The sequence below is a fragment of the Macrobrachium nipponense genome, chromosome 31, assembly GCF_015104395.2.
Source record: "Macrobrachium nipponense isolate FS-2020 chromosome 31, ASM1510439v2, whole genome shotgun sequence".
Taxonomy (NCBI): domain Eukaryota; kingdom Metazoa; phylum Arthropoda; class Malacostraca; order Decapoda; family Palaemonidae; genus Macrobrachium; species Macrobrachium nipponense.
The window spans coordinates 43,864,248-43,876,644 of NC_061093.1; the positions used below are offsets into that span (position 1 = coordinate 43,864,248).

Genomic DNA, 12,397 nt, shown 5'->3' on the forward strand with positions numbered 1-12,397 from the left:
CTCCAAGATGTTATTTTTCAGTTTTCTTAAGTTTGAAGATGAATCTTATATGAATTTCTAGTGCATTTGGAGGAATGGCTGTTTTTCTAACTGATTAAAGACAAAGGAAGCAGTAAGGAAAGTGAAACAACATTTATATTTTCGATATTTAATGTGAAGTCGCTCTTCCACCAAAATAACATTCAATAATCGTTATAAATGAAATAAACACGTGAAAATAACAACTTTACCTTTTGAAATAATCGCAATCAATACAGTAACAACGGTATATGATGATATCAGCATGGCATATCGGCACTAGGAGAACAGGGTCAACTATAATGATAATTGGGTCAACAACTAGGTATGCTTCTAAGATTTTATTTCCACTGCAAATTCTGCTACTGATGTACCCATTATCATAAATTATGTCTCAGTACTACAGCATTCAAGTTTCAGCTTCAGTGTATGGTTTCATAAAGCTTGAGTTTTGAAAAGTATCCAATTAAATACTTATGAATATATTTAGAATATATATATATTATATATTATATATATATTATATATAATATATAATTATATATAGAAGAAAAAAAAGTGGTTTTCATGTAAAAATTCTGATACCTGTTATGTATCTTAGGGTTATTTCATAATAATTTTGAGCAAAACCAACATATGGTATTCATGGTATGACTAGTAGTTGACCAAGGGCCAGTAGCTAACCATTTTAGAACTTGTCTCCATTCGGCGCGACTGAGCCGAGTCACGTGTGCCAACGTTCACCCACCCGATGAATGAAATCTTGTCCATGTTTTTATGAGAAAATATAATCAGAAAGTACATTTGCATATACAAGGTACCTTATGCTGTCTTATATAAATGTATGGGCAAAGACTAGCCTTTGGTGATGCATTACGAGAGAAAAACAATTTCATAACTAGTTGTGGTTAAAAAGTTTCTTTCTTTCCACTTCGAGGAAAAAAATCAGGTGAGACGGGAGGGGAGGGGAGGGGAGGGGGTGGGGTGGGGCAGGTGTGTGGCAGCCACCCTGGCAGCCAACGCCTTATTGAGCAAGGTGGCATGTGGTGAAGGAGAGATCAAAATAAACAGGGCTAATGGATAACAGGTCCAGAGGAGGAAGATCAAAGAGCAATGTGTTTTTAAGTTAATGTTGACAAGGGTGATCAGGACATGATGCAACAAGTGGGTGAGGATGAACAAGTGAATGTCATAAAATGAGGGAGGGTCATCATGTCTCAGGTACAAGTTTCTCATTCCATTTCGAATTGACACACGACTCGACTTATCAATTCATTGCTTTTGAATGCACAAAAATTGGTGTCTGTTCATGCAGCTGAAGTGGTTTTGTGAAAAGGCAGCAGATTTCTTTTTCCATCGCAAATAGTACAGTGACAGAGAAACATTTACCTATCATGAAATACCCTCGTATGAATTCAGTGCACTGATGAGAGAATGAAATGATAACAAAATGGTAAAAATGTTATCAGTAGTTAGAGCAGGGGACGGAAAGTCACGAAAATGAAACAAGGAACCCAGGCTAATGACAGAGAAACAACTCAATTCAAGTGATGGAAACTGAACAAATTGTAATCATATGAGTTTGACAGAGGTGTCAACTATTTACAAAAATGTTGAATAATAATAGGAATAAAAACCATTATTCTTGACACTTGCAATAACAGTAAAATGATAGTAATGCTAACCAAATCATACTAACAGAAACATGTTGCGATGAAGTTATCACTACAGTAAAAAGGAGTAGATGCAAAGTCATTATGATACATTAAATAGGTAAAGATAGAAATGATATACAGAATCTAAAAGACATCTGTAACAATATCCACATAACAATGGCATGAAAATACAATATTATCAACAATATCAACATAAATAACTACGTTACAATATTTTTTATATATACTATTCAAATAAAGTGCATAAAATCAAAGAACCAGACTTAAAACAAACTAAATACTTATGAAAAATATGTATTTTTATGTGAAAGCAGTTTAAAGTTTAATATATATGAAATTATATACAATATATATGTATATATACATGCAGTATATATATATCTATATATGTATACATACAGTATATGTATATACGTACACAAATATGTGTGTGTTTTTAGAAAAAAAACATATATAAATATATACATATAAACATATATATACTCATTACTGCTTGTACATAACTTTAACTTTCAATGACTACTGAAGTAGATGAAAGTAGAGCTGTTAAGGTTTGCACAATGAGAGTAAAATTGAATTATATAGTTTTGTGTTTTAGGGAGGACAAGATTGAATAAAATACAGTGTGTTATACAAAGCAAGTGTATGATGAAGCATTTTTCTCTTGAAACTTACTAAAGCTTAAAATGTATTTAAGGACACCATAAATTCAGTGTCCTTTTATCAACAAGGCAGAAATGAATTAACGGAAAACTGACCAAAAGAAAAGAATATACCAAGCTGTACCTGAGAAGACACTTGTCTGAAATGCTTGTCATCTGAACTGTTCTCCAGTGCCACCGAAGGCCTAAAGAAAACTGCTTCAGCTGTTTATTGTGTTTGGTGGTTTTCACAGGCTGAAGTGAAGCAATGACATATCATGGAGACATATGCCTTTTTAGGTTTATGCTGTATGGAACTCGCTGAATGAAAAGAAGAAAATGTCCAGGGTAGGTGAAGGTGGTTTGGGGATAAAGGTAATAATATAGGCAAAAGTCCACAATACTTTAGTTGTGGTACCTGCAACAACCTTGAATAAATCAACAGACTCGTGAAACAATAAAGCAATATATCCAATGAAAATGTTATTAACAGCGTGGTTTTGCATTGGATATATTTGTCATTATCTCTTTATATCAAACAGGATTTATTTCTAGGTTTTCTCCCTTTGTTGAAAAACATGATGCTTTTTTCATTAAATATAGTACATTCAAACGGACTTCTGTAAAAATGAATTACAGTAACATAATCAGACTATCTGTCAAGCATGTACAGCACAATCAAATTAAGGAGCAAAAAGCATAACATGAGTGGCAGTCTCTCCTTTGATGGGTATGGAGCCACACCAAAAATATTATATTATATGGAACAAATCAGCGGATGGTCCATCCCATTAGGGTCACCGACAGCTTCCATTGGGGGCTAAAGGTTTCCTTCTTCTGAGAACTGTCACATGCGAGCTAGGGAATGTGTGTTTACTGTGGATATGAAATCACAATGGTGAGTTATCACATTTGTACAAAACAACATATCATCAAGGAGAAGAGGATCTGTAAAAAATGAGAGAGAGATAAGGTTGGGTATGGAACATTGAAGCAAGGTGGGAAGCCTCCTTAGGAGTCCTTTACTGGCTCTGTTTAGGAAATTCCCCTAAAGTCCTTCACGAACTTCCCAAGACAACCTCCCTAATACATTCTATCCTATCGCAGAGCTGAAGTTCCTTTGAAATGGTTTGACTTTCAGGGCTACACTAAGGAAGTGATCTTGGGAAACTGTGTGGAAATGAATAGGAAGATGTCCCATGGTTCCTTTAAGTCTCTTTATCTGTAGACACTGGGAGATGGCGACAAAATTAGAATGGAAAGCTAGAAAAAGAACGCTCCAGGTGATTACAATGTGCATGCAATGCAGAGCGGAGACTTCTTTTGACAGATGTTGCTGAGTTTTGCCTTCAGCTGCTAGTGTCTACAAAAATCTCAAATGTCCTTGAGGCCAGATTGGTGCGATTCAAACAAGGAGGCTGGTAATGGAGCCAAACCTTTCAAAATCACCTGAGTTTCTATAGTGTTCATCTTCATCAGTCGAATATTACCATATGTTTAATGATAAGCAAAGCGATAAGAAGCTTATTTTAGATTTAAATGTGATAAGGCTACTTGAGTATATATCTACGTAATATAATATAATGAGCTATTAGGGCTAGAATAAGCATAGCACATTCTAGGTTGATTTTCGACCTTTCCAGAGAGAGAAACCCAGCATGTCATGGGCTAAGTGTTAGAATGAAGAGATCTTGTATTTTGACATTGGAGATGTTCTGTGAATTATTATCTAATCAAATCTTGGGTCACTCAAGAAGATGCTTTTTGCAGTTTACGTGAATCTGCCAAAGGGATGACTTGCTGCAGTTCATCTTTATATCTTCATCTCTTAACAAAGACTTTCCGAGTCGAGTACAATAGAAGGGTAGTTGGACAGATTTCAAAGTCAACTGATGCATCTGCTGACCACTCCACACTTAAGATACTTGACAAAAATACTCATGATAATTATATATATCACATATACTCTAAAGACATGACCTAGGTATGTATTATTAATGTTGAATAGCATATCTGAGTTACATCTTTTACTGAACAAGGATAAAACTATAATGGTCCCATAAAAATTTCCCATATATGTTTGTGTATTTTCTCACAACCAAGTTTGAAAGCAAAAAATGAAATCAACTACAGTCGCTGCATCTAAGCATCACAACTGTGGAGTGATCAGATACGTATTTCTTTCATTATGCTGGGTTGAAGTTTGGTCTTTATCGATGTAAGATCGACTTTTACCTTTAGATTATAGTAATGAAATTTTACCTTAGTATAATTGCAATAATTTAAAACAGTGCCTATGTTTCATTCTATAATATATAAGATTATAAGCCTAAACAATAAGGATGAATTAAAACATGAGGACATGTTGCAAAGTAGTGACAGTGATGAATTATTAAGGTCTCATCCCCTGGGGCACCGCCTCCTTTCTCGTTGTGACTCCTAAGTAAGACCATCTTGTGCTTGGAGCACAATTCTTAAGAAGCACCTTTCTGGGCTATAATATATATACAGTTATGTACAAAACTGCCATATTCTCCTAACACTGCTAGTGCACCACTGACAGTTCAATGTGTATAGTATAAACATTTGACAATATCTATGCAGTTAGCGGGGACAGGTACGTCTTATCTTGTTAGGACAAGGGCAAACAGGTGACCCAAGTCTGTCACAACCTGGGGGTCACGTGTAAGTTATATACAGGACCAAAGTTGGCCCAAGGCAACCAGGGGTATGGTAAGTGAAGTCTAAGGTGTGGTCAAGTAAGAAACAGAGCTGGGGAAATAAAGTTGATATAAAGAAGCAGCAGTCAGTGACAGCTTTAGATTATCAATGGGTCATCAAGGGGGACTAGAAGGACGGGAGGAGGTTCTGACTACAGGAAGTATGATCAGGCAGAGATATAGTTGAATGAGTAAGCAACAGGACATTTTTTCACGAAGTAAATATTTTTGCAATTTATTACTTCATAATTTTAGTTGAATGTATGGAAACAATACACAGAATGAAAAGGTTATATAGGAGATCAAAAGCAAACCATTAATGGGAGGGATGTGACCTAAAATGGGAATTGTACTCTGTATAGAGAAGAAAGCAAGGATGATCACCACGAGAATAAACCGATGAATGTATGTTGCAGCAATGGTATATTACTGCCACTATTTTGAATGTTATACTAAACCTGAAATAATCACAACAGTTTCTAAAACGAGCTGTTTAGCTGGTTTAGAAAGGCATTTGAAATGTAAAAAAGTAAGCGTTTACATAAAATATTTTGATAAATACTGCGGTTGGATATAAAACAACCAGTTGTGATATTTACTTCTTTGCAAAACATTCACTGGTTGCAATTGTTGAGGTATAAAATTTTTCTTTCATCTTCTTATAAAGGGAAATAGATGTGCTTATATGATGATATCAAAAAGGATTAAGCAACAGTATAAATTTCAGGGGAAAGAATAAAAATAAAATATTGGTACAAATACAAGGAAAGAGAACAAAGTAAAAGACTTGTAACAGTACAAGTCTTAGGCTAGGTGGAGTCAAACAACCCAAATAGGAGCTGAAAGACTTGGATGAACGCAATACCACAAAGACTTGTCGGTTCTCAGTGTATCATGCAAATAAAGAAGGAACAACGAACTGTATGGAAGAAAACTCACACAGGAAGGAGAGAGAAAGACTGCACAAATGCAAGAACACATGATTTGGTCAGGAAGGGTCAAAGGGACTCATTTAACATATTGGTTAGAGGAAAACTGCAACTGTCCTACAAGGTATGGGAAGGCTGAAGGCACAGATACTCTGACACAGGGGCTCAAGGGCAATCGCTCCATCGTTGAAAGGGAACATGACATTGTGTTTTCTCTGATAAGCTTGAAATTCCATCACCATTATCATTAGAGGAATTTTTGAAATGCTCTGTTTTATCCAAATACTTTTTAGATGTGCATCAGATTCCTTCGTATTGCTTACATTATTTCAATAATAATAAAAATAACAACAGTGCTATCCCTTGAGACTGCAGTAAATAACATTGACAATGTTTACTTCTGATGCAGCATATTTGAATACTCCATTTTCTATATTCAACTGAAAAGCTTTTTCAGATATAGCATTTGGATGCTTCAGCATTGCATTATTGTGTGGATATAGAGTATGTGGGCTTGTTGATACAATCTGGTGTGTATTTGCATCTTCCTAAGAAAGTGTCTATAATATCCTAAATCTACTTATTGAAGTTTTGCATGGAAATGTTCATCAGAACATTAGAAATTGAAAACCAATCATTGGACAGTTATTGCTAAAGAGGTTTTTGTGTTTATTTTGTAATTTAATTTTTTTTAAACATTTGCTAATTGCATAATTAGTTCTTTGCAGTAAAAAACAGTTCTTTTTCAGCCTAGGCTTTATCAAGTCATGATCTTATTATAAATTACATTTATGCATTCTGCAATTATGCTAAATCTCTCTTGTGAAACAAATTTAATTGTAGAAACCTCACCTTTACTTTTGATAAATTCAGGCGCAATAATACTCAAAGAAGCCTTGCATGGCTAACTTCATACAGGACACAAGGCCTTGATCTTTCGCTCTCAAATTTCCAAACGGAAGAATTTCTACGGAAAAAAAATGCGAAACAAGTGTTGCACATGGCCTGACTACTATTGAAAGTGAACAGCAAGTCTATCATCAAACAACTTAACTTCACTCATGCAAAACATTCCACGCCGGATCTAGTCCCTTGACCTGGCAAACAGACAGAAGTATCGGAGAGGCTGCTGCTCCTCCTACTCCTCCTCAGTGGATATGTTGATCATTGCCTGAAGGTCTTGAAAAAGTTATTAGGACACTTGTGCCTCTGCAAGATGTATTGTCATGTGACACCGGGTGCTTGTAAATAATGTTTTCAACTGCATTTTGTACAATTTTGAAACTATTTACTACATTTTATTATTTTGGATATAAATTTTGGGACAAGCAAAACCGCTATACAGTATATATCCTGCGGCATACTGCTGATTTCATATATGTAGTACCTGTGGTAAAATATATTTTTGTTTTGAAATAGCTAATCTTTTTCCACATATTTTCAGGGATGGTGATGACAAAATTTCCACCAGAAATTATTTTTTTTGATATTCTTGTCTTACAACGATATTAAATGGAAAGAATGATCTTATGCATCCAACACTAGTACTTTGAAGATGATCACAATCTATCACAATGACGAACTGGCATCTTTGCACTGAAGGTAAAATCTATTCACAACCATTTCAAACCTTTGCCTCTTATAAGTAGTGATGAGTAGCAACAATGAAATAAATATTATTTTCTTTAAAAGACAGATCATTGCTTTGATCAAAGCCTTGAAGTAAACGGTAAATGTTTCTTTAAAAAAAAACCAGATCTTTGCTTTGATCAAAGCCTTAAAGTAATTGCTGGCTAACGTTGATAAGATCTTAACCTCTTATGTATAACCACACAGTGTTTCAGAGAGTGGTGATGATACCTCAGTTAGAGAGAAGTGAATTTCATTAGTGTTAATACAACATCTTCATCGTCAGAGAACTATCAAGGGAAACAAACTACTTTTTTTAGTTAAGGCATTTCAATTGATCCATTTGTGCTGTTTATGTTTATTTCAGAGCTATCGGCAGAGTGAGGCAACAGATAAACATAGAAAACACAACTACCAAAGATTTTACAGATAATCAAAAAAACTTTCTTCCACTCTCTGTTCCACTTGGATGATGAAGATGTTGGGGGTATTGAGTAATGGCTGCTATTTCTTGCTTTTTGTTTACTAAATATATATGCATAATATATTACTGGAGATTCTATCATTTTCAACAGTTATCATAACTACAAATACTTAACCATTATGAGAAAAAGTCATTTAACCTTAAGGTGTATTAAACATATTTACTCACAGAGTTATGAGAGGCATATGCAAGAGATTGGAATAAAGCCTGAGTTCTTGCAAATCACAACCCAATGATTTAGCTAGTATATAAGATACAGACAGCCCTTAGGCTAAACTCAAAATGGCAGATAGTATATGTTTACATGTACAAATTGATCAATGAGAAATAGTTTACAGAATATTATGATTACTACCACACGCTCACTGACTCTCACAGTCATACAAACTCAGTGTCATAAAGGATAAGCATTATTACTTTCAGAATAAATTTAGAGTAAGGGACAATACCTTTCATAATATCTAAGTTTTGGGTAGCGATCTAACAAGTAACTTCTTTATCATCATGAATATGCTCTCTATACTCTTCAAACTAGAGTCATCACAGAAAATCTTAATCTTAATAATTAATTACCATCATTCCCTGGACGTTGCAGAAACAAAACAAGGAAAAAATTACAGTCGGCAAACACAGTTGCACCATTTCTTTTACCGTTACTTTTACGTGCTGTAAGAGAATTCTTGATTTTCCTTTTTTTCTCTGAATGTTCCTCACAGAGCACGTGACATATTCTTTTCAATATTTGAATGGGTTACTGGATTGAGTGAAGTCCATATCAAATCAAGCCTTACAGAGCTTGCAATGCCGATTCGGTAACAATAATGCTGGTGATGATAGTAATGATGATTACAGTAATAAAAAAAGAAACCTTCATACGTGCCCAAAAACCTAGAATCTATCAGCACACACATCTGCAACAGTGATATACATTCTAGGGCCATTATTCTTTGAGAAGTCCCCATGAGACCCGGATTTTCATCAAGGTTCACATACTAGATGTAAGTAAATAAAAAAGAATACTTGTTCTTACGCCCACACACGTACTATTTATGAGCTGATCCCATTAGTTTTCTCTTTTCCTTTTGTGAGTTCACTTTTAGGTCTTAACCACTGAACTAGCAGTTTGTATGAAAGTATAATGTGATCTTAAAAGAGTTTCTTCCAAACATTATTTTAAAAGTCAGACTTGTAATTCTCACATTTGTGTAGCTCCGTACATCCTGTAGAGAATGAAACAACTAGTTCATAACTTTGACTAAAGAATCTAGTTAGCTGAAAGAAGCTAGTGAATACTAGCAAGTATATATTTATATATGATTGACTTTCAATCATAGATATTACTGTTGACGCCATCCAGGCCACAAAAAGAAGCATTTCTGATTGTTGATTTTGGATGGTTTCTCTCTCACACGTCGGACTCTGTCTTTGAGGCTTCTGACACCTTGACCACACTGGTTCGAGGACTAGTTTCCCGTGATCGTTCCTGCAAGAGAAGCAAAAGAACAGAAACACTTATTAGAGCCCGTAAACAATTTCATAACACCTCATCTCCTATGATACATTTAAAGAACATCTTAAGAATCTCCTCAAATGTCTCATGGAAAATCTTGACAAATCATTTATACCAAGGAAAGTCATCTCTGTAACACATGCTGTCAATTGAAAAAAAAAAAAAGTTTCATCTATTATAATTTGTCTATACATGCATACCTATAAGTTGCTAAAAGACTTACAACGAAAATAACATGCTTGAAGCACGACTCTGGAATGATATATGATAAAATATTAAAAGGTAATTCATACCTGGCCTCAGCTTTTTTAATGTTCACACTTTGGACCTGCTTTTTGGTGATCAGTTAAGCCAACAGGTTTTTTTTTAATCCATTGACAATTTCGGTCATAATAAGCTTGACAACCTAGCTTTGAGTCCATAATGTGTATGATAATACAGTACCATCTTGGGGAAGATAAACTGCCATAATGGGTGTAAATCATATGAAAAACTTTATACAGAAGATGGTATGGGAAATGCAAAGGATATTTACAAAGGAATATTCTTTATAATGTAATGATAAAAGTCACCAAGATGGGTCTGTAGCATGTGACTAATTATGAATTTTTGTCAAATACAGTTACCTTTTTTATACAGGCAGTCCCCAGTTTACTGTGGAGCCCCATCCTTGGTGGCACGCTGTAAGCCGAAAATTGCTGTTACCCAAAGCATTATAATTATAATGGGAATAAAAAGCACTTAGAGCACCATTATGCCGCCATAAGTCCAGGTAACGGCGCCATAAAGTGGGTACAGTATTGTGGGTACAGTATTGAAAAATCGCGGTTAACAGTGCCGTAAGTCTGGAACGACATAACCCGAACTTGACGTACCCTGGGGACTGCCTGTAGTCACAGATCTTAAGCCATATATGTCATATAATTTCTGGTTCATTATACCTTAGAGTTAACTTACACCCAAGGAAAATCATAATTGATAAATGCTTTGCCATCTGTGAGATCTGAACTGCCACCAAGTTTGCCAAACAATGATGTGCTGTAGCAAATATAGTGCCCCTTGAAAATTACATTGAAGTATAGTACCTAAACTGGACATTAAATGACATTTGTGGCTTAATATATACCTACAGACAGGTATTAGAGATGTATTGGATATCCGCATCTGTGGATTAACCACATTTTATTTTTTATAAATCCGCATCCACATTAAGAATTTCTTAACATCCGCATCTACAGTTGGAGAATGTGGATATCAACCCCCCCCCCCTGCTCGGTGTTCAATGGTTCATACTCGTACATATAGCTAATAGTATTTTTTTCTGGTTTCTTGCTAATTTTTTTTTTATTATACAAAATACATGATACACTATTACACATTTCATACAATGTATACTTTATTAGTAGCTGTTAGAGCATATTCGTTTTAAAGCATATTTGTCTAAGTGATTTAATGTCATTTACAGCAGATGTAATCATAAAGGTAGGGTACTGCATTATTTTTTAGGAAACTCTCTCTCTCTAATGCGAAGAATGACTTGAGTTTTGTTACCCTTATCATGCAATGAGCATGAAATAACCTTGTGCTAAGACAACTAAAATGTTTGTGTATTGCTGTTACTGTGTCTATGCTCAAATGAAACTATATGCACACACATAGTACTACATGAATGAGTATCACTTATGTTTCTACTTTCAATTAGTGCGTCCAATATTATGTGGTAAAAATTTTGAATTATTGGGCTGAAATTCGTCTTTAATTAAATATATCCAAATTATTTAGATTTACAAAGTACTATCTGCATCCGCAAGGGCGTCATCAAATATCGCATCCACACCACAAATCCCATTTTCAGACATCTGATACATATCTAATATTTAGTAACATTTTTTATATCCATAGATCTTTAACTGCAAATATCGTTTATTATCAAATAACTCAATCTAAGACTAAAACACTTAATGGAATTTAGAGTTAGAAGCATTAAGCAATCCGTCACCAGGTGGACTCGAACCACCTGAAGGTTTATGGTTGGGGAACGACTTATGTGCGTAAGTGTGTTTTGTGTTAATGTGTATTAGTAGGTATATATTATAACTTAATTGCAGTGTGCTTGTCCACTCTTTCATTTCCACAAACATGTATAATTTAATCAGTATGTCTTATTTATGTCTAACACATCAGAAATTTCATTTAATTTTCAAGAAATATATATATATATATATATATATATATATATATATATATATATATATATATATATATAATGGTTCATAACACTTCACCATGATTAGCATGTTGTAGCAAGAACAAATTTTTGAATATCGTGGGAGGCTAAGCTAGGCCCGGTCACATTAGGAACGGGAATGGTTAACGATCAGGGCTAACAGTTAAAAGATCTAGACAATGTTTCTTTCAATTATGCATCAAGTGTTTTCATTATTCTGAATACTTTTGTTTGATATCGGCGGTTTATTTGCACCCACGGACACAGTGATTTTCCGAACAGGATGTTACGGTTCCCCACTAACGGTACGAGAAAAATATATAGCATTTGTATGTAGTATAAGAACAGTGATATGCCATTTTAATGGCACTTCAAAACGCTGCAGGTGCTAAAAAATGACGACTGAAATGTATTCATAAATTCTAATGAAATACATCAAAACAGTGTAGTACTTTTAAATGAGGAGCAAAAGAAAAAGTTATCGACAGAATTATCTAGAGAAGTGTCATCAACTTATAACAGATGATGGTGGACTACAATTACTGTTCTTATTATTAATGATA

General features: G+C 34.6%; 1 protein-coding gene across 3 annotated transcripts in view; it reads right to left on the reverse strand.

Moving 5' to 3' along the window:
• Nucleotides 1-132: 132 nt before the first annotated feature.
• LOC135206936 (potassium voltage-gated channel subfamily H member 2-like) overlaps nucleotides 133-12,397 on the reverse strand; it is a 1,544,997-nt gene continuing 1,532,732 nt past the window's right edge. For all 3 annotated transcript variants that reach the window (XM_064238441.1, XM_064238442.1, XM_064238443.1), the window contains one exon: nucleotides 133-9,580. In XM_064238441.1, coding sequence (XP_064094511.1) covers nucleotides 9,503-9,580 — 78 coding nt within the window. In that variant the 3' untranslated portion in view covers nucleotides 133-9,502. The remainder of the gene's footprint in view (nucleotides 9,581-12,397) is intronic.